The sequence below is a fragment of the Pogoniulus pusillus genome, chromosome 35 (genome assembly GCF_015220805.1).
Source record: "Pogoniulus pusillus isolate bPogPus1 chromosome 35, bPogPus1.pri, whole genome shotgun sequence".
Taxonomy (NCBI): Eukaryota; Metazoa; Chordata; class Aves; order Piciformes; family Lybiidae; genus Pogoniulus; species Pogoniulus pusillus.
The window spans coordinates 12,037,441-12,062,275 of record NC_087298.1 but is presented as its reverse complement, the minus strand read 5'-3'; the positions used below and the strand labels follow the sequence as shown (position 1 = coordinate 12,062,275).

Here is a 24,835-nt window from a genome sequence, read left to right as displayed (position 1 = left end):
ATGCAATTAAAGGGTCTCACTTACCCAGCTTGCCCAGGAGGGCCAGTACATAAATGGGCACAGCCCAGGAGGGTGGCTGCTGTCCTGGGCAGCATGCAGAGCTCCAGCAAGTCCTGCCCTTGCTCCTGCCCCAGCTTCAAGCTGCGGGAAGTGGCCTCCATGTACTTCACCCTGGTCGCCGTCTTCTTGGTCATCTTGGTGGTGGCTCTGCAGGGCTCGGCTCCTCGTGGGAATGACTTTCCCTACAAGGTGCCCCTCGATCCTGAAGGGCTGCTGGAGCTCTCCTGGAATGTCAGCTATCCCGAGAGGACTGTGCACTTCCAGCTGCTGGTCAGGGAGCTGCGGGCAGGGATCCTCTTCGGGATGTCGGACAGGGGCGAGTTCGAGAACGCAGACCTGGCTGTGCTCTGGAGCGATGGGCACAGCTCCTACTTTGGGGTGAGTCACTCCTCTGCTTGCTGCCTGCTTCTTTTGGGGGGTCACCTCTTTTGGGGGGGAGCATGGCTTGAAAGAGTGGGGCTGCTCCAGAGCATGGCATGTGCTTGTTTCACTTCTGCTGCTCAGCTGGAAGGGGTTCGGAAGGGCTTGGGTGGAGGTGTTGGGTTCTGTCTCAGAGGTGTTGGGTTCTGTCTCAGAGGTGTTGGGTTCTGTCTCAGAGGTGTTGGGTTCTGTCTCAGAGGTGGTGGGTTCTGTCTCAGAGGTGGTGGGTTCTGTCTCAGAGGTGGTGGGTTCTGTCTCAGAGGTGGTGGGTTCTGTCTCAGAGGTGTTGCAGCCAAGCCTGGCTGGGGCACTCAGTGCCATGGTCTGGTTGGTTGGGCAGGGCTGGGTGCTAGGTTGGGCTGGCTGAGCTTGGAACTCTCTGCCAACCTGCTTGATTCTATGATAGAATAGTTTAGGTTGGAAGGGACCTCAAAGCTCAGCCAGTTTCAACTCTGTGCCACAGGCAGGGACAGCTCCCACTAGAACAGGCTGCTCAAGGCCTCATCCAACCCGGTCCTGAGCACCCCCAGGGAGGCTGTGGAGCACAGAAGCACAGAGTGTGATCTTTGACATCCCAGCAAGTGCTCTTCAGCTGCTAAAAAAGAAAAGATCAGAGTCATAGAACTGTTTTGATTGGAAAAGACCTTCAAGATCATCCAGCCCAGCCCTCAACCCAACCTCACCACGGCCACTAAACTATGTCCCCAGGTGCCATGGCCACAGGTTTCTTGAACCCCCTCCAGTGCTGGAGACTCCACCACCTCCCTGGGCAGTCTGTGTCAATCCCTGATCCCTCTTGGAGCAAGGAAATTGTTCCCAATCTCCAACCTTACCCTCCCCCAGCACAACTCCAGGCCATTCACTCTCCTATCAGATGATGCCAGGGAGAAGAGACCAACCCCACCTGGCTGCAGCCTCCTTTCAGGGAGCAGAGCAATGAGGTCTGTCCTCAGCCTCCTCTTCTCCAGATAGAACAACTCCAGCTCCTCCCTGGGCAGCATCTTACAATCCCTGCTGCAAGAGGCTTGCAGCGAGGAAATTGTTCCCAACCTCCAACCTAACCCTCCCCCAGCACAACTCCAGGCCATTCACTCTCCTGCCAGGGAGAAGAGACCAACCCCACCTGGCTTGCAGCCTCCTTGCAGGGAGCTGTAGAGAGCAATGAGGTCTGCCCTCAGCCTCCTCTTCTCCAGGCTGAACAACTCCAGCTCCTCCCTGGGCATCCTGTGCCAGTCCCTGACTGCTCTTGCAGCAAGGAAGATTTTTTTCCCCCCCTAATCTCCAACTTAACCCTCCCCTGGCCCAATTCCAGCTCCAAATTTGCTCAGCCCCCCCCTGTCCTAGGAGATTCCCTCACACACCATGCTGCTCTGAAGGCAAATGCCCTGCCAGCTCCGTGGCACTGGGTTTGCTCTCCTCCTCTCGAGGACAGCATGTTCTCAAAACATCACTCCCTGCTTCTGGCTGAAACAGCTCCAAGTTGCTTGATTCTTGTTCTTCATTCTTCTATTTCTTCCCCCCACCCCCTCCAAGCTAACAGGATCAATGCCACTCATCCATGTACCCAGAGGTCCTTCTTGACTGCCTCCTCTCAGCGCACAAAAGGCGCCAGGAGGAGATGCAGGAGGTGGAGGCAGCATCATTGCTCAGCTCCAAATCACTGCAGGGGCTTCAGACTCCAGACCTTCACATCCCTACTGCTTCACTTCTTGGGGTGGCTTTGTCCTCACCACCACCACCAACGTTGTGGGAGGTCTTGCTGGGCTCACAATGACTGCAGGACTTAGGAGGTGTCCCTGCCTGCGGCAAGAGGTTGGAACTAGATGATCTTTGAGGTCCCTTTCAATCTAAACCCTTCTGTGTTTCTGTGATGTTTGAAGAGGTTTCTACCAGGTTCAGCAAGACCAAGTGCAAAGTCCTGCAGCTGGGGCGAGGCAATGCCAAGCACAAATCCAGGCTGGGCAGTGCCAGGCTGGAGAGCAGCCCTGAGGAGAGGGACTTGGGGGTGCTGCTGGAGGAGAAGCTCAGCAGGAGCCAGCAGTGTGCAATTGCAGCCCAGAAAGCCAAGCAGAGCCTGGGCTGCAGCAGCAGAAGTGTGGCCAGCAGGGCCAGGGAGGGGATTCTCCCCCTCTGCTCTGCTCTAGTGAGACCCCACCTGGAGTGCTGCATCCAGCTCTGGAGCCCCTGGGACAAGAGGGCTGTGGAGATGCTGGAGAGTGTCCAGAGCAGGGCCAGGAGGATGCTCAGAGGCTGCAGCAGCTCTGCTGTGAGCACAGCCTGAAAGAGTTGGGGCTGTGCAGGCTGGAGCAGAGGAGGCTCCCAGGTGACCTTCTTGTGGCCTTCCAGCATCTGAAGGGGGCTCCAAAAAAGCTGGGGAGGGACTTTTGTGGCTATCAGGGAGTGGCAGGAGTGGGGGGAATGGAGCAAAGGTGGAGGTGGGGAGAGAGAGGCTGGAGGTGAGGAGGAAGTTGTTGAGCAGGAGAGTGGTGAGAGGCTGGAATGGGTTGCCCAGGGAGGTGGTTGAGGCCCCATGGCTGGAGGTGTTTGAGGCCAGGCTGGCTGAGGCTGTGTGCAGCCTGCTCTAGGGTAAGGTGTCCCTGGGCATGGCAGGGGGGTTGGAACTGGCTGCTCCTTGTGCTCCCTTCCAACCCTGACTGAGTCTAGGATTCTACCAGCCCAGCATGGCTCTGGTCTGCTGCTGAGAGCAGCTGCTTTGTGGCAAGGGTCACACAGTGACTCTTGGAGAGTTCATCAACCCTCCCAGGAGGTTCCTCCCAGGCAAGCATAGACTCAAAACACATCAGAGAAATGCAACAGCTTCTTGTGTCCCCTGCAGGCTTTTCCCTGTGCCCCCTGCAAGCTTTTCCCTGTGCCCTTTGCATCCTCTTGCCCCACCACGTCTTAGCTTGCAAAGCTCTTTCTGCAGAGCATTAACACTGAGCCACTTATGCCCATGCCTGCCTGTGCCAAGCACCCATGTTCTGCCCGTGGGCTGCTGCAGGTGCAGGCACAGAACCTGTCCTGATGGCACAGGGCAACCAAATCCCAGAGTCTCAAGACCTCTGCAGTGTGAAAGCTGACCCAAGTGGGATGCTGAACCCAAGGAGGATGCTGTGGCTCATGGGACTGCTGAAGGTCACCACCCTGGGCTCTTTGGGCTGGCTGGGGCCAGGGCAGCCTCCCAGCTTAGCAAGGTGCTCTTCTTCCCACAGGATGCCTGGAGTGATGCCCAGGGGCAGCTGCACATGGACTCACAGCAGGACTACCAGCTCCTGGGGGCTCGGAAGGCTCCTGAGGGGCTCTACCTCCTCTTCAGAAGAGCCTTCAGCACCTGTGACCCCAAGGACTACCTTATAGAGGTACAGCACCATCCTGACTGCACTGCAGCAACTGCTGCCAGCCCTGGGGCAGAGCTCTGACCCCCAGCTTGCCTGCTTACACCTGAGCAGTGCTTTGGTTTGGGGGCAGCATCAGGTGTGGGTGCTAAGGCAGAAGGGAAGCATACTACAGATCCTGGGACGTGAGTAATGGTTGGCACCATCCATTTACAACCCCTTGTAAGCCTCTAGAAAGCAGAGCCTTTAGCTCCTTTGCATCATCCACTCCCTTCAAGGATGTGTTAGGGCTATATCCATACCCTCCCAGATGCCTCTGGAGACAACTGTTGGAAGTGGCCCTGGGAGCTGTTGGTGTTGCTCAATGAGAGGCAAAGAAGAAGGCTGTGGCAGGAGCTGGAGCAAAGGGATGGCAAATGGAGCTGCTGTGCTCTACTGGGGTGAGGTCAAACTGGGTCTGTACTCACCACAGCTCCATGAGATGGGGTCTGGGTGAAGCCTCTCTGGGTCTGCATTCTCCACTCCTCCATGAGATGGGATCTGGGTGAAGCCTCTCTGGGTCTGCATTCTCCACTCCTCCATGAGATGGGATCTGGGTGAAGCCTCTCTGGGTCTGCATTCTCCATTCCTCCATGAGATGGGATCTGGGTGAAGCCTCTTTGGGTCTGTATTCACCACAGCTCCATGAGATGAGATCTGGGTGAAGCCTCTCTGGGTCTTCATTCCCCACTCCTCCATGAGATGGGATTTTGAGGACACATTCCCAGTGGAGATGTTGTAGAGCTCCTGGGTCTCAGCCATGGACCCAGGTGGGGTGCAGGAACTGGTGCAAGGCTCATTTCAGATGAGAGCCTTTGGTGGGAAGGATACTTTAAAGCCAATGTGGGCACACAAAGTCCTTCAGGTTTTCTTCCTGGCTTTCAAGAGCTTGAGAAATCTCTTCTGGCTGCCAAAAGAGAGAGCCCTGGAGGACAAAAAGCTGTTGTGCACCAGGGAGAGAACTGCAGGGCTTTATTCTCTGAGCCTGGAAGAAAACAACATCTTCTGCTTTTGCTTTCTGCCTTCTCTCCTGTCCAGAGCTCTCTGGGTTTAGCTTTCTTACCTGTGGTTGCCTCTCAGCAGAGCTTCTGGAGGCAGCCCTCCAAAATCAGCTGGGAGAAAGGAGGCATTGCAGGGAGAAGTTTTGGTTCTGCTGCTCCTTCCCAGACTGCAGCCCATGGCCATGGGAGGGTGGGGTGAGCCCTGACCCAACATGGTTGTGTCCCAGCACAGAGCTCAGGAGGGATGAGGGAGTCTGAAAGAGTAGAGAGGAGCTGTGACCCTCCTGGAAGTGCTGCCAGGATGAGGGGGTCTGAAGGAGAAGAGAGGAGATGTGACCCTCCTGGAAGTGCTGCCAGGATGAGGGGGCCTGAAGGAGCAGAGAGGAGATGTGACCCTCCTGGAAGTGCTGCCAGGATGAGGGGGCCTGAAGGAGCAGAGAGATGTGACCCTTCTGGAAGTGCTGCCACCCAGGGAAAGCTTCCCAGGCTGTCCCAGCTGGCAGCTGTGACCACAGCAGGCAGAGAAACGCCCCCAGATGCACAGCCCTCCTGGCACAGCACTGCAGAGTGGGCTGCTGGTGAAGTCAGGCTGGCACCCACCTGGGCACGGGTCAGAAGGCCCATTCCTGGCTGCATGCCACCACTGCTGCTGCTACCAGCCCATGCAGCTCCTGTCCCTCTGCTCTCCCTGCAGGATGGCACCGTGCACCTCATCTATGGCATCCTGGAGAAGCCAGTCCACTCCCTGCAGGCCATCAACATCTCTGCCCTCCACAGGGGACTGCAGAGGGTGCAGCTGCTCAAGCCCAACATCAGCATCCCTCAACTGCCCAGCAATGTGGAGACCATGGAGATAACAGCTCCTGACGTTGTTATTCCCAGCCAGGAGACCACTTACTGGTGCTACATGGCAGAGCTCCCAGATGGCTTCCTCAAGCATCACATCATCAAGGTGAGAGGCAAGCAGAAGAGGGCTGCAGGCAACTTCAGCCCCTCTGCAAAGTCCACCCCTTCCCTGCCCTTTCACAGGGAGGCTTCCAGGCCCACACATCATCCCCAAGACACCTGCCAAGGCCACCCCAGCAGCCAGTGGCATCCCCATGCCTCTTACAGAACCCTCACACCAGAGGTTTCTCAGCAGGTTGCTGACTTTCCACCCAGCAAATCAATCAAGGTACCAGGGCAGGCTGAGAGCAGCTCCTTTGCAGAGCTGAACCCCCAGCAGAAGGCAGAGCTGTGGCCATCAAGAGCAGAGCTGAGAGGCAGGATGATGGCACACAGAGAGCCACGAGGAGCGTGGGGAACAGAGGGAGGGTTGGTGGAGAGCAGGGCAGGGTGAGCTGGGCTGGGAACCCAGATCAGGATCACTCCAGGTTGCAGACACAAACACAACCTGTTTGGGTCCCCTCCCTCAAAGGGGATCTGCAGGCAGCCTGGGAGGTGCCAAGGGAAGGCAGTGCACCACCAGCCCTACCACCCATCACCAGCTGCTGGGAGGGCATCACCCTGCAGCTGGCTGAGCAGGTGACCTGGCACACCCTGAGTGAAAGCCAGGAGAAGGGAAACCTGGCACAGGAGCCCAAGCTCCGTGGTGCAGAGGGGAGGGATGCTGCTGCAGATGAACACTCTGGAGGAGGATCTTCCCCCAGCAGATGGTGTGAGGTGAATCATCTGTGTGCAAGCAAGAAGTGCACAGCTCCTGCTGCTGCAGACCCTTCCTACAGCTGGCACTTGTAGCCAGAGCTGTTCCTCAGCCTTGCCTGGAGTCATTCTTCTTACTCCCAAATCCTCCTCCCCACGCCCTGAGCAGCTGTTGGCTAGAAACAACCCCCCAGAGCTGCAGCTGGAGCTACCATAATGTGGCTACCTTCAGGAGAGAGCAGCTCCAGGGGCACCTCAGCCCTGCAAAGCTGGCACAGGATTCAGTCAGCACAAAGCAGACCAAGATGTGCCTTGGATCAGGTGCCCCTGGCGCTGGAGATATGCCTCTGAGAGCTGTGCTGGACTCTGGCTTGCTCCCAAGGCCAATCAAGAGCTCCTGACCCTTGGTGCCTCATGCCCAGAGCAACCTCCCCACCCCACCACCAGGCACAAAGTCCCAATCACAATGCCAGGGGCTGGAAGGGAGCTCCAAAGCTCATCCAGTCCAACCCCCCTGCCAGAGCAGATCACCCAGGAACACATCCAGGCAGGGTTTGGGTATCTCCAGAGAGGGAGACCCCACAGCCCCCCTGGGCAGCCTGTGCCAGGCTCTGCAACCTGCACAGGGAGAAAATTCCTCCTCCTGTTTGCATGAAACTTCCTCTGCCTCAGCTTCCACCACTGCCCCTTGGTCTGGCACTGGCATCACCCAGCAGAGCCTGGCCCCAGCCTCCTGGCACTCATCCTGCATGTCTTTATCAGCATGAATGAGGTCAATCCAGTGCTGGGGAGCAGAGGTGCCTGCCTTGGGCAGCAGCCTGCAGGGAGGAGCTCTCAGTGAACAGCCTCTTCCCTGTGGGTGCTGCCCTGCAGTACGAGGCAGTGATCACAGCTGGCAACGAGGCCCTGGTGCACCACATGGAGGTCTTCCAGTGTGCTGCTGAGGTCGACAGCTTCCCCCACTACAGCGGCCCCTGCGACTCCAAGATGAAGCCAGAGAGACTCAACTACTGCAGGCATGTGCTGGCAGCATGGGCCATGGGAGCACAGGTGGGTGCAGGATGGGACCCACCACCCTGCCTGGAGGCTTTGCTCCTGGGCACTGCCCTGCTGCCTCTGCACCCGTCCCAGTCCCATCTTTAGATCACCCCATGGGGGCTGCCCCAACCCCACTCTCTGCTGGCATTTGGGCTCAGCCCTGGCTGAGCTCCACAGCCTCCTCCTGGCTGTATCTGAGTCCCCACCTCAGAATCACAGAATCAAACAGGTTGGAAAAGACCTCTGAGATCACTGAGTCCAGCCTAGCACCTCACACCTTCTGATTAACTGACCCATAGAAGCAGGCAGGCTGGCAGAGAGCTCCAAGCTCCTCCAGCCCAACCTAGCCCCCAGCCCTGCCCAACCAACCAGACCATGGCACTAAGTGCCCCAGCCAGGCTTGGCTTCAACACCTCCAGCCACAAAGACTCCACCACCTCCCTGGGCAGCCCATTCCAATGCCAATCACTCTCTCTGACAACAACTTCCTCCTCACATCCAGCCTAGACCTGCCCTGGCACAGCTTGAGGCTGTGTCCCCTTCTTCTGTTGCTGTCTGCCTGGCAGCAGAGCCCAACCCCACCTGGCTACAGCCTCCCTGCAGGCAGCTGCAGGCAGCAATGAGCTCTGCCCTGAGCCTCCTCTGCTGCAGGCTGCACACCCCCAGCTCCCTCAGCCTCTGCCCAACTCAGCCCCTGGTGCCATAAAGCAATGTGATGCCCTACTCATTGGCTGTGCCACTGCACATGGGAAGCTTCTGCAACCCAGCCCAGCTCCCCAGGCACAGCCTCGCTCACTCCCTCAGCCCATGGTGTGTGTGTGTGGGGGTGCCCAGATTATGGCCAGACTTTGGAGCCTTTTCCCCAGGAAAGCCTCCCCCACTGCTCTCTCAGCACCTCTGTCTCTGCTTCCAGGCTTTCTACTACCCTGAAGAAGCAGGTCTGGCCTTTGGGGGCCCAGGCTCCTCCAGGTATCTGCGCCTCGAGGTTCACTACCACAATCCCTTGGTGCTCCAAGGTGAGTGATTCCCAGTGCCTCCCCAGGAGGCAAACACCAGCAGCTGCCTGGGCATGGATCCAGGGTTCATCCAGAAAAGCAACCAACCAACCCTCCTGGCTCCAGTCAGATCCCCATAGGCAACTTGCTGGAGACCTGAGGGGGCAGATCTGTGCTAGAGGAAGAACTCCCTCAAGCCTCCCCTGCTGCTGCCTTCCTGCTCTCAGCAAAGGCACAGCATCAGAGCATCACAGAACCAAGCAGGTTGGAAAAGAACTCTGAGGTCATTGAGTCCAACCTAACCCTTCCAACTGACTCAGGGATTGGCATAGGCTGCCCAGGGAGGTGGTGCAGTGCCCATCCCTAGAGGTGTTCAAGAAGCCTGTGGCCATGGCACTTCTAATTAACTAAGCCCTGGCACTAAGTGCCTCCTGCAGCCTCCTCTTCAACACCTCCAGGCACAGAGACTCCACCACCTCCCTGGGCAGCCCATTCCAATGCCAATCACTCTCTCTGACAACAACTTCCTAACAACATCCAGCCTAGACCTGCCCCGGCACAGCTTCAGGCTGTGTCCCCTTCTTCTGCTGCTGGCTGCCTGGCAGCAGAGCCCAACCCCACCTGGCTACAGCCTCCCTGCAGGCAGCTGCAGGCAGCAATGAGCTCTGCCCTGAGCCTCCTCTGCTGCAGGCTGCACCCCCCCAGCTCCCTCAGCCTCTCCTCACAGGGCTCCTCTTCTCCACCCTCACCAGAGGCTGGACCTCACCCTTGTGCATGCCCAGAACCCCAGCGTGGTGGGATTTGGAAGGGACCCCTGAGGACCACCTAGCCCAAGCCTCCTTCCAAAGCAGGGTCAGCCAGGGCAGCTTGCCAGGATCCCAATGTCCAGGTGGGTTTGGAATCCCTCCAGGACAAGGAGACTCCACAGCCTCTCTGGGCAGCCTGCTCCAGGGCTCACAGCAGAGAACTTCTGAGTGGAATGGGAAATGTCCCTCCAGGTTTGGTGGTGGTGATGGGTCTGAGCTGAGAGCTGAAGTCACCAAGGACTCAGCAGCAGGCTGGCTAGGGGGGAACTCAGATGTTGTCTTCCTGCTCCTTCTGCTTTGATAACATTGTCAGGAGATACATGAAAAAAAACCACCCCAAAACAACCACAGCTAAATGAGAAGGCTCCAAACAACCAAGCCAGCTCCTTCCTCCCCAGAAAAACAAGCAGCCCCTTGACTAACCAAGGGTATTTTTAGGAGGCCAGAGCATATGTGCTGCAGATCAATCACAGCACATTCAGCAGCTCCAGAAGAAACAAGTCTATAAATACAGAGCTCCAGGCTCTCAGCCTCCCTCTGCTCTTGCTGCTTAGCCAACGGTGTCTCCCCTGCTGACCCCAGCTCTTGGTGGGCTCCAAGCCACAGGCAGGCAGATCAAAGCCAGCCTGAACCCCTCCTGACCTCCTCAACCTGCCCTTTGCCTCTGCTAACAGAGCTGGGTGGTGACTGGGAGCCAGACCTTGGTTTGCATCTTGCTGCCTCCTCTGCCTGCTCACATCATGGGCATAGGATCTTCTCCAGCTCCCTCCAGCTCCTGAGGAGAGCTGCATGAGGTCTTCCCCAGCTCCTGAATGGTGCACAAGGTCTTCTCCAGCTCCCAGCAGCTCCCACCAGCACCAGTTCTTCCCCAGCTCCTGAGGAGAGCTGCACAAGGGAGGTTCTTGTGCCCCTGTGCTCAGCACTGCTCAGGCCACCCCTGGAGTGCTGTGTCCAGTTCTGGGCTCCTCCATTGCAGAGAGATGTTGAGGTGCTGGAAGGTGTTTGGAGAAGGGCAGCAAGGCTGGGGAGGGGCCTGGAGCACAGCCCTGTGAGGAGAGGCTGAGGGAGCTGGGGGTGTGCAGCCTGCAGCAGAGAAGGCTCAGGGCAGAGCTCATTGCTGCCTGCAGCTGCCTGCAGGGAGGCTGTAGCCAGGTGGGGTTGGGCTCTGCTGCCAGGCAGCCAGCAGCAGAACCCGGGGACACAGCCTCAAGCTGTGCCAGGGCAGGTCTAGGCTGGATGTTGTTAGGAAGTTCCTGGCAGAGAGAGTGATTGGCACTGGAATGGGCTGCCCAGGGAGGTGGTGGAGTCTCTGTGGCTGGAGGTGTTGAAGCCAAGCCTGGCTGGGGCACTTAGTGCCATGGTCTGGTTGGTTGGGCAGGGCTGGGTGCTAGGTTGTGCTGGCTGAGCTTGGAGCTCTCTTCCAGCCTGGTTGATTCTATGACCTCTCTCACAGTGACTTTCAGCCTTGTCCTGTGCCCCCTGCAGGCCGCCGAGACTCCTCAGGCATCCGTCTCTACTACACAGCTTCCCTGCGCCCCTATGATGCTGGCATCATGGAGCTGGGCTTGGTCTACACCCCAGTGATGGCCATTCCCCCAGGAGAGGACAGCTTCCTCCTCACAGGCTACTGCACTGACAAATGCACCCAGCTGGTGAGTGCCTGCCCCTTCATGGAATCACAGAATGGTTTAGGTTGGAAGGGAGCTCAAAGCTCAGCCAGTTCCAACCCCCTGCCATAGGCAGGGACAGCTCCCACTAGAACAGGTCACTCAAGGTCTCATTCAGCCTGGTCCTGAACATCTCCAGGGAGGTTGTGGAGCACAGAAGCACAGAATGTGATCAAAGATCACATTCTGTGCTTCTGTGCTCCACAACCTCCCTGGGAAACCTGTGCCAGTGTCTCAGCACCCTCAACCTGTGCCAGTGTCTCACCACCCTCACTGCAAACAACTTCTTCCTAACATCCACTTTCAATCTCCCCTCTGCCACTTCAAACCCATTCCTCCTCCTCCTCCTCTCATTCCCAGACCTTGTCAATAGTCCCTCCCCAGCCTTCTTGTAGCCTCCTTCAGATCCTGCAAGGCCACTCCAAGGTCTCCTCCAAGCCTTCCCTTCTCCAGGCTGCACAGCCCCAACTCTCTCAGCCTGTGCTCACAGCAGAGCTGCTGCAGCCCTCTCAGCATCTTGGTGGCCTCCTCTGGACTCTCTCCAACAGTTTGGTGCCTCCCCAAGCAGCAGAGGTTTCAAATGGCTTTTCCCAGCTCGCAGGCAGCAGGGATACTGCACCAAGCTCCAGGCTCCCCAATTCCCAGCTTGAAAATCTCCAAGCCACTTATCAGGAGGTTGTGCTGGAAAGACAAATCTGCTGTAGAAAACAAAGAGTGAGCAGCTGCTTGGGATGCTCTGAATCCCTCTAGCAGCAGCTCTCCTGGGGAGCCATCTGCTCCAGCTCCCCAGGGGGACCATTCCCACAAAAACTCCTGTGGAGCTGGATGTGTCCCAGTGGTGTTCTGCCCCCAGCTCTGGAGAAGGGAAGATTGGACTTGGCTGCCAAGGAGCTTGCTAAGAGCTCTCTCAAAGACCACAGAATCAAGCAGGTTGGAAGAGAGCTCCAAGCTCAGCCAGCACAACCTAGCACCCAGCCCTGCCCAACCAACCAGACCATGGCACTAAGTGCCCCAGCCAGGCTTGGCTTCAACACCTCCAGCCACAAAGACTCCACCACCTCCCTGGGCAGCCCATTCCAATGCCAATCACTCTCTCTGACAACAACTTCCTAACAACATCCAGCCTAGACCTGCCCTGGCACAGCTTGAGGCTGTGTCCCCTTGTTCTAGTGCTGGCTGCCTGGCAGCAGAGCCCAACCCCACCTGGCTACAGCCTCCCTGCAGGCAGCTGCAGACAGCAATGAGCTCTGCCCTGACCCTCCTCTGCTGCAGGCTGCACACCCCCAGCTCCCTCAGCCTCTCCTCACAGGGCTGTGCTCCAGGCCCCTCCCCAGCCCTGCTGCCCTTAAGATGGTTTCCAAGTGCCCACCCTGCTCTCCCAGGGAAGCTCTGGTGGATGTTTTGGTAGGACCTATCCAAAGGATGGACTGAAATGGCACCAGGGGAGGGTTAGGTTGAAGATTAGGACCAATTTCTTTGCTGCAGGAGTGGTCAGGGATTGCCACAGGCTGCCCAGGCAGGTGCTGGAGTCCTCATCCTTGGAGGTGTTCAAGAAACCTGTGGCCATGGTTTAGTGGCCATGGTGGGGTTGGGTTGAGCTCAGTGATCTCAGAGACCAGTTACATCCAAACCAATTCTATGCACCAGGGAAGGTTTAGGTTGGGTCTTAGAAGAAACTTCTTCACCCAAAGGGCTCTCAAAGACTAAAACAGGCTGCCCAGGGGGGTGGTTGAAACCCCCTCCCTGAAGACATGCAGGGACCCCCATCCTGAGCATGCAGCAAGGGATGAGCAGGATGGGAGAGGGATGCACAGGGCTGGGGTGAGCCACTGGAACAGGTTGCCCTGGGAGGTTGTGGATGCCTCTCCCTGGAGCTGTTCAAGGCCAGCTTGGATGAGGCTTTGAGCAGCCTGGACTGGTGGGAAGTGTCTCTGCCCATAGCAGGGGGGGTTGGAGCTGGATGACCTTGAAGGTTCCTCCCAAGCCACCCCGTTCTGTGGCTCCCACAGGCTCTCCCTGCCGCTGGCATCCGAATCTTCGCCTCCCAGCTCCACACTCACCTGGCAGGAAGGAAGGTGGTGACAGTGCTGTCCCGGGCCGGCAGAGAGCAGCAGGTGGTGAATGCTGATGGGCACTACAGCCCTCACTTCCAGGTACAGGGGTCTGCAGGGCCACGGAGGAGGGGGGGGTCCATGCTGGGCACCGTCCCCAGGTGCTGTCCTGACGCAGTCCCTTTGCTTCCCTGGCAGGAGATCCGCATGCTCAAGGAGGTGGTCGCAGTGTTCCCAGTGAGTGGCTCCAAACAGCACAAGAGCCTGCCCTGAGCCCTCTGCATCCCTTACATCACCTCATCCCCTCTGCTGCTGGCAGCCCCTGCCCATGCCTGGGCACCAGCTGCCATCTGGGACCGCCTGAGGGGCTGCAGGAGGACACACACCCCCCCCCACGGGCCCCAGGTCTTCTCTGCCACCCCCCTGCAGATGCCTCAGAGATGCTGGGACTCATCTAGCATGGCACAAAACCAGTGTGTGGGCAACCAAAGCCTGCCAGGAGCTAAACAAAGCCTCTAATTTAGTTGGGCTTCCTCTAGCAGAGGGAGGCTCCTCAGGGGGTGAGGGCAAACTGGAGGTGCCCCTTCCTGCCTTGCTTGGCAGGACAAGGGAGAGAGATCTGGCAGCAAACGTGGTGGGAGTGGGTGGTAAAAGAGAGGCTGAGTGAGGCTGAAGGCTGTATGAGTGATGAAGGCCCTGGCTGCAAAGTGGAGGTCAGCTCTGGGAGCTCTGTGTCCTGGGAGGCTCCTCCAGAGGCTCAGCACCCACCCAAACCCATGTCCAGGGTGTCCCTGTGGGCCCTGGCACTGCCTGTGACGGAGAGCCAATTGTGCCACTGAGCTGGGTGCAGGTTTGGCAATTCCAAGTGTTGCCTCAGTGGCTTTTTTTAGGTTCTTCAGCTGTGCAGAAATGCTCAGAGAGTGAGGAAAGCAGGAAACCCCCTCCCTGGGCTCCAGCCCCGGGGAATCTCCCCAGGAGCTGCAAGTTTAGCAGGAGCTCTCGTGGCACCTGGGGCTGGTGGGAAAACAAGCTGCCCACGGGAGCAGAGCTCTGCCATCTTTCAAGCTCCCTGATCCCAGATTTGCTGGCTGGAGAGTGCAAACTACACTGACACCTTCCCCATGTCTTGTCTTTGAACCCCTCAGGGGGACGAACTCATCACAACCTGCACCTACAACACGGAGGACCGGAGCAGAGCCACCGTGGTGAGTGCGGGGCTGAGCTGGGCTGGCACCCCAGGGATGTGGGCACCTGCCTGAAGCCAAGCCAGAAAGCAGAGGGAGGGTGGCAAAGAAGAGGAGCCAGGAGGCTGTGCTGCTGCAGAGGGGCTGGGAAGGTGCTAATTGAGATGTGGAGTGTGTCACTGGTGCCAGGGCAGGCTGCTCCACCGGGGACTCGCTGCAATTCAAGAGAGGTGGCAAGTTTTTGACAGTGCATGTTATTGCCTCACACAGGCAGCAACAAAGGAGCCTGTCAGAGGTAGCAGCAACAGGGACAAAGCTAAATATAGCTGAGGGATTATAGGGAAGCTGCATTTTAATGTAAAGCACAGGATCTAGCCTGAAAGTCTCTCCTTACGTAAGGGCTGTGAGGGGCAGAGGAGTGCAGCCCACCCCACGCAGCTGAAGGGTGCACATCAGAGTGCCAGAGTGGAAGGGACCTCTGGAGATGACCCAGACCAAGCCTGGGTGGTCTCCATGCCTTCTCTTCTAAACTAATCTGTCCTTACATAAGGGCTGTGATGGGCAGAGTGCAGTCCACCCCATGCAGCTGAACGGTGCACATCAGAGTGCCAGCATGGAAGGGACCCCTGGAGACCACCCAGGCCAACCCTCCCCTGCTAAAATAGGAGCACCCACAGCAGCTTGCCCAGCAGCACAATGCCCAGCTGGGGTTGGAAGCTCTCCACAGAAGGAGACTCAACACAAGAGGGAACTTGAATCATTGAAACAAGCAGGTTGGAAGAGAGCTCCAAGTTCAGCCCTGCCCAACGTAGCACCCAGCCCTGTCCAACCAACCAGACTTGCCAGGAAGGGTCCCAGAGCCTGGCACAGGCTGCCCAGATAAGTTATGGAGTCTCCTGCTCTGTAGCTTTCCAGGCCTGTCTGGATGTGTTCCTGTGTGCCCTGAGCTGGACTGTGTGGTCCTGCTCTGGCAGGGGGCTTGGACTGGATGTTCTCTTTGGGTCCCTTCCAACCTCTGACACCTGTGAGCCTGTGACTCCACAACCTCTCTGGGCAGCCTGCTCCAGGACTCTGCACCCTCACAAGTAACAACTTTCTCCTTCTGCTCAAGTGGAAGCTCCTGGGTTCCAGTTTGTGCCCACTGCCCCTTGGCCTGTCCCTGGGCACCACTGAGCAGAGTCTGGCCCCAGCCTCTTGCCCCCCATCCTTCAGCTCTTGCTGAGCATTGCTCTGCTCCCCTCTGGGGCTGCTCTTCTGCAGGCTTTCAGCCCCAGGGCTCTCAGCCTTTGCCCTTCAGAGATCTGCTCCAGGCCCCTCAGCAGCTTTGTAGCCTCCTTTAGACTGCCTCCAGCAGTTCCCTGTCTCTCTTGAAGCCAGAACTAGACCCAGTACTCCACCTGTGACCCCACTTAGGGCAGAGCAGAAGGAATGAGAACCTCCCTTGAGCTGCTGGTCACATTCTTAATGCACCCCAGGAGCCTGTCACACTGCTGGCTCATGGTGCATTTGTTGTCCAGCACCTCTGTGTCTGTGTCTGTACATCTGTCTGTGAGCTTCCTGCCTTTGCAGCCTCTCTTGCCCTTCCCAGGGGCACAGCTCCTGGCAGGGCAGAGCTGGACCCCACTGCCAACAGGTCTGTGTCTGTGCCCAGGGTGGGTTTGGCATCATGGAGGAGATGTGTGTCAACTACGTGCACTACTACCCCCAGACACAGCTGGAGCTCTGCAAGAGTGCCATGGACCCAGGCTACCTGCACAGATACTTCAACCTCGTCAACAGGTACTGAGCCCCTGCTGAGGGGGACCCTCCCTGAGCCTTCTGCAAGTGGCAATGGCAAAAAGAGCCCCAAAAGTGGGCTCTGAGGTGCTGGCTGTGCACCTAGGAAGGGGTGCACCTGGCTTTCAGGGAGGGGTGGCTATGTGCTGGAGCACTCTCCTGTGCTTAAGAGTCATAGAATGGGTTTGGTTGGAAAAGCTCTCTGAAGTCATCCAGCCCAAACATCAACCCAACCCCACCATGGCCATCAAACCATGTCCCCAAGTGGCCATGGCCACACTTATCTTGAACCCCTCTAGGGGTAGTAGCTCCACCACCTCCCTGGGCAGCCTGTGCCAATCCCTGACCCCTTCTTGCAGCAAAGAAATCGTTCCTCATCTCCAACCTAACCCTCCCCTGGGGTCATTTCAGTCCATCCAAGAACTACTTTTGGGTAGGACCTACCAAAACTTCCCTGAGAGCACAGAAGTGGTTGTGTGGTGAGAACCACTGGGAAGAGAGAACATTCCTAGGGAGGGATTTGCCAGCTGAATTCAGGGCATGCCCAAGTGGGTTTAAACTGGCAGAGGGGAGATTGAAAGTGGATGTGAGGAAGAAGTTGTTTGCAGTGAGAGGGTGGTGAGACACTGGCACAGGTTGAGGGGGGTGAGACCCTGGCACAGGTTGCCCAGGGAGGTTGTGGAGCACAGAAGCACAGAATGTGATCTTTGATCACATTCTGTGCTTCTGTGCTCCACAACCTCCCTGGAGGTGTTCAGGACCAGCTTGGATGAGTCCTTGAGCAACCTCTTCCAGTGGGATGTGTCCCTGCCTATGACAGAGAGGTTGGAACTGGATGAACTTTGAGGACCCTTCCAACCTAAACCATTCTATGACTCTAAAATACCACTCAAAGCCCCAGGCAGAGACTGAGCATCCCTGCCAGAGAAGCAGGCTGCAGCTCACTCCCTCTTTGAGGTCTCTTCCAACCTGGTTGATTCTGTGATTGAAAACACTGGCACAGGTTGAGGGTGCTGAGACCCTGGCACAGGTTGAGGGTGCTGAGACCCTGGCACAGGTTTCCCAGGGAGGTTGTGGAGCACAGAAGCACAGAATGTGATCAAAGATCACATTCTGTGCTTCTGTGCTCCACAACCTCCCTGGAGGTGTTCAGGACCAGCTCAGATGAGGCTTGGAGCAACTTGGGCTGGTTGGAGGTGTCCTTGCCCATGGCAGGGGAGGTTGGAACTGGCTGAGCTTTAAGATGCCTTCCAACCTAACCCATTCTATCAATCTATGAGGGGAGGGTGAGACACTGACCTTGCACATGGTGTCCTAAGCCACAGGTAGGTCCCATGTCTGGCTGTGCTGAGCTCCTCCTTGCTCCCAGCAATCAACCTCGGAGCCGCTCCAAGCTGAGCTGTCGGCATTTAGCCACAGGCAGAGCTGAGAGGGGCCAGCTGCACCTTGGCATTCCAGCCTGGCATTTCTCCTGCCCCAGGTTTAACGACGAGGAGGTCTGCATGTGCCCACAGGTCTCCATCCCACAGCAGTTTACCTCTGTCCCTTGGAATGCCTTCAACAGAGACGTCCTGAAGTCCCTCTACCGCTTCGCTCCCATCTCCATGCACTGCAACAAGTCCTCAGCCGTCCGGTTCCCGGTGGGTACAGCTGCCAGCACCCCCTGCTCAGCACTGCTGAGCCCACACCTCCAGTGCTGCCTTCAGTTTTTGGTCCCACGCTCCAAGAAAGGCATTCATAGAATCACAGAATGCAGCAGGTTGGAGGGACCCTGGAAGATCATCTTGTCCAGCCCCAGTGGGGAGGAGGGAGCCTCAGAGATCATCCTGCCCAGCCCCAGTGGGGTGGAGGGAGCCTCAAAGATCATCCTGCCCAACCCCAGTGGGGTGGAGGGAGCCTCAGAGATCATCTTGTCCAGCCCCAGTGGGGTGGAGGGAGCCTCAGAGATCATCCTGCCCAGCCCCAGTGGGGTAAAGGGAGCCTCAGAGATCATCCTGCCCAGCCCCAGTGGGGTAAAGGGAGCCTCAAAGATCATCCTGTCCAACCCCAGTGGGGTGGAGGGAGCCTCAGAGATCATCCTGCCCAGCCCCAGTGGGGTGGAGGGAGCCTCAGAGATCATCCTGCCCAGCCCCAGTGGGGTGGAGGGAGCCTCAGAGATCATCCTGCCCAGCCCCAGTGGGGTGGAGGGAGCCTCAAAGATCATCCTGCCCAGCCCCAGTGGGGTAAAGGGAGCCTCAGAGATCATCCTGCCCAGCCCCAGTGGGGTAAAGGGAGCCTCAGAGATCATCCTGCCCAGCCCCAGTGGGGTAAAGGGAGCCTCAGAGATCATCCTGCCCAGCCCCAGTGGGGTAAAGGGAGCCTCAAAGATCATCCTGCCCAACCCCAGTGGGGTGGAGAGACCCTCAAAGATTATCCTGTCCAACCCCAGTGGGGTGGAGGACCCTGGAAGATCATCTTGTCCAAAGCAGGTTGGAGGGACCCTCAGAGATCATATTTTCCATCTCTTCATTGATAATCTGGGCCAGGGGATTAAGTCCAGCAGCAGTAAGTTTGCAGGCAACACCAAGCTAGGAGCAGCTGTGGAGCTGTTGGAGGGTAGCAGAGCCCTGCAGAGGGACCTGGCCAGGTTGGATAGGTGGGCAGAGGCCAAGGGGATGAGACTGAACAAGGCCAAGTGCAGGGTTCTACACTTTGGCCACAACAACCCCAAGCAGCACTACAGGCTGGGGGCAGAGTGGCTGAGAGCAGCCAGGCAGAGAGGGCCCTGGGGGTGCTGGGAGAGAGGATCATCTCTACAGCTCCCTGAAAGGAGACTGGAGCCAGGTGGGGGTTGGTCTCTTCTCACATGCAGCAAGTGACAGAGCAGGAGGAAATGGCCTCGAATTGTTCCAAGGGAGGTTCAGGTTGGATATTAGGAAGGATTTCTTGCCAGCAAGGGTTGTCAGGCACTGGAACAGGCTGCCTGGGGAGCTGGAGGAGTCATCATCCCTGGAGGCATCTGGATGATGTGTGGATGTGGCTTAGTGGTGGTGGCTTGGCAGCAGTGGCAGGATTGTGAGCTCCAGGCAAGCAGTGGCACTTGATGATCTTGGAGGTCTCCAGCCTCAAGACTTCTATGATTCTATCACCCTGATGAGGTTGGTCAAGATGCTGATGGCTCAAGGCCTGCCTGAACCTGGTGGGCTCAGAGCAAGCAGCTGAAGCTGGTGAGGAAGCTGAGCATGACACTGAGCTGAGCCCACAGCAGAGAGGAGCTGGCTGGGGCTGTGCTTGGCCAGACTCACTCAGCAGATGCATTTGCATACAGCAATGTTAAGGCTGCTTTGGCTGAGCTCTCTGCAGGGCTAGCTCCAGAAGCAAGGAGAAAATGTGAGGTGATTGTCAGGAGTTTGGCAAACCCCAGCAGAGGCAGCTGGGCAGGCTCCAAACACCCTGACCCAGCACAAGGGCTCTGAGAGCTCTGAAGCAAGAACAGGCTCAGGCATGATGGTGATGAAGACCTCAATCCACTGCTACTCCTCATCACCACCATTTATCAGGGTAATCAACACACACAACTTGGTATCCACTGCAGCACTGGAGGACCAGGAGATGATGGCTGCACCCAGAGAGTGGCTGGCAGTGGGTCCATACACAAGTGCAGGCCAGTGACAGGCAGAGTCCCTCAGAGATCAGTCCTGGCACCAGTCTTGGTCGACATCTCTGTGGGTGCCATGGACAGAGGCACTGAGTGCAGCCTCAGCAAGTTTGTGCCCACACCAAGCTGTGTGGTGCAGCAGCCAGGCTGGAGGGTAGGATCCATCCAGAGGGAGCTGCACAGGCTGCAGAGGTGGGCACAAGCCAAGCTCAGGAGGTTCAAGGAGACCAAGTGCAAGGTCCTGCAGCTGGGGCGAGGCAATGCCAAGCACAAATCCAGGCTGGGCAGTGCCAGGCTGGAGAGCAGCCCTGAGGAGAGGGACCTGGGGATGCTGCTGGAGGAGAAGCTCAACAGGAGCCAGCAGTGTGCACTTGCAGCCCAGAAAGCCAAGCAGAGCCTGGGCTGCAGCAACAGAAGTGTGGCCAGCAGGGCCAGGGAGGGGATTCTCCCTCTCTGCTCTGCTCTGATGAGACCCCACCTGGAGTGCTGCATCCAGCTCTGGAGCCCCTGGGACAAGAGGGATGTGGAGATGCTGGAGAGTGTCCAGAGCAGGGCCAGGAGGATGCTGAGAGGCTGCAGCAGCTCTGCTGTGAGCACAGACTGAAAGAGTTGGGGCTGTGCAGGCTGCAGCAGAGGAGGCTCCAAGGTGACCTTCTTGTGGCCTGCCAGCATCTGAAGGGGGCTACAGGAAAGCTGGGGAGGGACTTTTGAGGCTGTGAGGGAGTGGCAGGAGTGGAGAGAATGGAGCAAAGCTGGAGGTAAGGAGAGTGAGGCTGGATGTTAAGAAGAAGTTCTTCAGCATGAGGGTGGTGAGAGCCTGGAAGGGGTTGCCCAGGGAGGTGTTGGAAGCCTCATCCCCAGAGGTGTTTGAGGCCAGGCTGGCTGAGGCTGTGTGCAGCCTGCTCTAGGGTAGGGTGTCCCTGGGCATGGCAGGGGGGTTGGAACTGGCTGCTCCTTGTGCTCCCTTCCAACCCTGACTGCTTCTATTCTTTCTCTCCTGCTAAATCCCCTTCAGCAAAACCCACTCTGGAGGGGCAGAAACCTTCCTGCACTGGAGACCCAGCAGCTCTGGGCCATGCAGAGCCTTGCTGCAGGCACAGAAGCCATGCAGAAGATTTGTACAGCAGCAGAATTAAGCTCCTTAATTACGGTCCAGGCCCTCACTCTCTTGATTTCAGAGGTCTGGGGGGACAGCCAAGAAGTGATTTGAGCAGAGGAGCTCCAACACCAGCACAAAGTGGGTCAGGAGCATCGCAGGGAGGGTGAAGGAGTGAATCTGCCCCTCAGAGTGAGCCCGAGTTGAAGACATCTCATTTATTGCACACTCTGCCAAGAGAGGGGGAAAAAACCCAACCCAACCAGCTCATAATTAAGCTCAAGCCTGACAAGATTTCTGGAAGGACTGAGAGCTGTTAATTACTCAGCAAAATCTGCAGGCAACACTTTGTGAGTGGATGTGGGGACAGGACTCTCCCCAAGTCTCCTGCAGCTGTTTGGGTTGGTAGCAAGCTTTCTCCATCCAGATTTCCACTCAAAAGCACTGAAAACAGCAACTCTTGAGGCCCTCCAAATGCCTCTGATCTACCCCAAAAGCAGGGTGGTGGTCGTGGGGAAGGAGCACAGGTGCTGGGATGTGTTAAGCACCACAGAGAATGGCTCAAGCCCTGCAGTAGATGGGCCCTAAATGTGCTTAACTGCTCTCTTAAGCCATAAGGGTTGAATACCACAGAGATGGGCTCAGATTTGGGTTGAGTCCTGCAGTAAGTGGACCTTAGAGATGTTTAACTGCTCTCTTAAGCCATCAGGGTTGAACACCATAGAGATGGGCTCAGATTTGGATCAAGCCCTGCAGTAAGTGGACCTTAGAGATGTTTAACTGCTCTCTTAAGCCATCAGGGTTGAACACCACAGAGATGGGCTCAGATTTGGGCTGAGTCCTGCAGTAAGTGGACCTTAGAGATGTTTAACTGCTCTCTTAAGCCATCAGGGTTGAACACCATAGAGATGGGCTCAGATTTGGGTTGAGTCCTGCAGTAAGTGGACCTTAGAGATGTTTAACTGCTCTCTTAAGCCATCAGGGTTGAACACCATAGAGATGGGCTCAGATTTGGGCTGAGTCCTGCAGTAAGTGGACCTTAGAGATGTTTAACTGCTCTCTTAAGCCATAAGGGTTGAGCACCACAGAGACAGAATCAGGTTTGGGTTGAGCCCTGCAGTAGCTGGGCCCTAAACATGCTCAGCAGCCATAAAGGTACAGTAAAAGAGTCATTTCTCCACCTGGTGCTCCCCACTGATGCTGTCCCCTCTCTGGTTGCTCCCCGTGAGCTTTGGGCTGGTCCCTCCTTCCCCTCCACCTTTCCCCAGGGTTTGCCTGGTGCTGGTGCAGACTCTGGCCCATTTCTCTTGCCACACTACAAGGAATTTCATCTGTAAACATAAATTCAGTCTCTCCCTGATGACTCACAGCTCTACCTCTCCTCTCCAGACCTCCCTCCTCCTGCTGCTCGCTGACATTTCTGCATCGGCGTGCAGCCGGCAGCCAAACTGGAGCATCACCGAGCCAGAGCTCAGCCCAAACTGAGCCCCCCAGCACCTCACCCAGCCACTAACCCAGACCAAAATGAGCTAGATCCTGCCCAGCAGGCTCAGCCCTTGGCACTGTCTGACTCCTCACAGGGAGCATCTCCAAGACCTGCTCCCAGCCCATGCACAGAGCCAGTTCTGTCCTGCCTGTGGTCACCTTGAACCCCCATGGCTGTGACAGCCCTGCCCAGGCTCTGCCCTGCAGCATCTCACCCAGGTTGCTGCATCCTTCCCAGGCTCTGCCCTGCAGCATCTCACTCAGGTTGCTGCATCCTTCTCAGGCTCTGCCCTGCAGCATCTCACCCAGGTTGCTGCATCCTTCCCAGGCTCTGCCCTGCAGCATCTCACTCAGGTTGCTGCATCCTTCCCAGGACCTGCCCTGCAGCATCTCACCCAGGTTGCTGCATCCTTCCCAGGACCTGCCCTGCAGCATCTCACCCAGGCTGCTGCATCCTTCCCAGGCTCTGCCCTGCAGCATCTCACCCAGGTTGCTGCATCCTTCCCAGGACCTGCCCTGCAGCATCTCACCCAGGTTGCTGCATCCTTCCCAGGCCCTGCCCTGCAGCATCTCACCCAGGTTGCTGCATCCTTCCCAGGCTCTGCCCTGCAGCATCTCACTCAGGTTGCTGCATCCTTCTCAGGCTCTGCCCTGCAGCATCTCACCCAGGTTGCTGCATCCTTCCCAGGCTCTGCCCTGCAGCATCTCACTCAGGTTGCTGCATCCTTCCCAGGACCTGCCCTGCAGCATCTCACCCAGGTTGCTGCATCCTTCCCAGGCCCTGCCCTGCAGCATCTCACCCAGGTTGCTGCATCCTTCCCAGGACCTGCCCTGCAACATCTCACCCAGGTTGCTGCATCCTTCCAGCTTTGCCACACACCAACATCCAGGCTGGCAGGCTGCAAATGTTGCTTCCAACCAACCTTTCTGGCGGAGAGCCTCTTTCAAGGCTGGCCTGAGAAGGTGGTGGCTTGGTGGGACTCCCTGGTTTGAGTTCCCTCCATCTGCTTTTGGTGGGTTCTATCCTCCTGGGGTGGAAATTCCCCTCGCTGTGGTAGGTTTGTGCAACCTGGGTGGCACCGCAGGCATCTGCAGCGCCAGGGGGATGCGTAGGTGCTCCTGCAATGCAAATAATTGGTCGTGTCTGGTTAAGAAAACATCCTGTTTGGGGCTAAAAACACTTTAAATAGTCCAGAGAGCTTCGTTTTTAGAAGCAGGGAGAGAGGCAGAGCTTTCCCCAGTGCCTGCAACTCGCACTCAGCCTGGCGGTGCTCATCTCTCTTGCAGGGTGAGTGGGAGAAGCAGCCACTTCCCACCGTCACCGAGAGGCTGCCGGAGCCAGTCCCTCCCTGCCCACCCACCCCCAGACCTCAGCCAGCTGCTCCCATCCCCCTCGACCTGGGCAAGCTCAGGAGGGACTGAAATCCATCGCAAGAAGATGACCTTCCACCAGAAGCAGCAGCAACAGCAGCACCTCCAGGCAGAGCACCCCTGGGGAACTTTGGCTCTTTGCTCTCCCTGGCATCCCTGCCCACACAACAATATGCCAGCCTGTGCCCGGTGCCCTGGCCCCTGTCTCTGGAAGGGTTCAGGGTTCAGGAGCTAGAGTTCAGCAAGTGCTCTGGAGCTGGCAAGTGCTATATTTAGTGTGTTATTAGCAATCCTGGCTCTGAGTAATGCTGCTTCCCACCCCCAGAACCACAACGCGGAGGGTTTGCTATTGTGTGGAACCCAGCATGGCCCCGGGGAGGGGTAAGGGTGGGGGGAAGCAGCCTGGCTGCCAGCAGGAAAACTGAGGCACGAAGCAAAGATCTGCGTGGGAGCAGCATTCAACCCTTCCCCGGTGTCCTGTGGCCCCATCCAGGTGCTCTCCCACACTGGTAGCCGGGCAGGGATGAAGGGATGGAGGGAGGGATGCTGTGACGCCCACCCAGCGCTCGCCTTCCCGCCGCAGGGACTCAGCTCCCCACTGTGCTGCTCCTCCTCCCACTCCTCCAGCCTGAGGATTAGTCGCCTGGAGGCCACCAAACGCCACCAGCCAGGAACAGATGACACCTCTGGGATGGGGGTTTGGAAAGGGAACAGGATGGTGGGGAGGGAAAGACAAAGCTCTTGGCAGGAAATGGCTCCCTTAAATACCTAAATGTTGTATCAGTGAAGAAATAAAACAAAACAAAAAGCTCTTTTTGGGGGGTTCTGGTGTTGAGTTCCAAAGGGAACAGAGGAAAAGCTGGAGGTGCTGAAGGATCACCTCTCCATCCTCACTGCCCTGGGACAGGTGGCACCCAGGGTAAGGCAGCAGCCAAAACCTGCCCTTACCTGGCACCTTGAGCTTAAGAGAAGAACCTCAGGTCAGGACACTGATCAGAAAGGAGCTGATTTTGCCTGGAAGCAAGGCACACAGCAGAGCTCTGCTTCAGTGGGCAGGCAGCATGCTCCTTGCTCCTCCTCCAGACCCTCACAGAACCATAAAACCACTCAGGCTGGAAGAGAGCTCCAAGCTCACCCAGTCCAACCTAGCACCAGCCCTGGCCAATCACCCAGACCATGGCACTGAGTGCCCAGCCAGGCTGTTGTGTGTCCTCTGGGCTGATCCAGCTCAGC

General features: G+C 57.4%; 1 protein-coding gene across 1 annotated transcript; it reads left to right on the top strand.

Annotated features, from left to right (window-relative positions):
• On the top strand, positions 1–24,414 carry DBH (dopamine beta-hydroxylase). Its single transcript, XM_064170939.1, has 12 exons — positions 1–438; positions 3,693–3,839; positions 5,550–5,807; positions 7,370–7,546; positions 8,448–8,550; positions 10,821–10,987; positions 13,012–13,155; positions 13,252–13,290; positions 14,199–14,258; positions 15,889–16,016; positions 17,494–17,653; positions 23,519–24,414. The coding sequence occupies exons 1-12, from the start codon at positions 1–3 to the stop codon at positions 23,651–23,653; spliced, it is 1,956 nt and encodes a 651-aa protein (XP_064027009.1). The 3' UTR covers positions 23,654–24,414.
• The last annotated feature ends 421 nt before the right edge of the window (positions 24,415–24,835 follow it).

Bases quoted from the DNA above. Each gene is read 5' to 3' on its own strand.
- DBH (XM_064170939.1), top strand. From the start codon at position 1: ATGCAATTAAAGGGTCTCACTTACCCAGCTTGCCCAGGAGGGCCAGTA. The intron at 5,808-7,369 runs GTGAGAGGCAAG...GCTGCCCTGCAG, and splicing joins TCAAGCATCACATCATCAAG to TACGAGGCAGTGATCACAGC. The intron at 8,551-10,820 runs GTGAGTGATTCC...TGCCCCCTGCAG, and splicing joins CAATCCCTTGGTGCTCCAAG to GCCGCCGAGACTCCTCAGGC.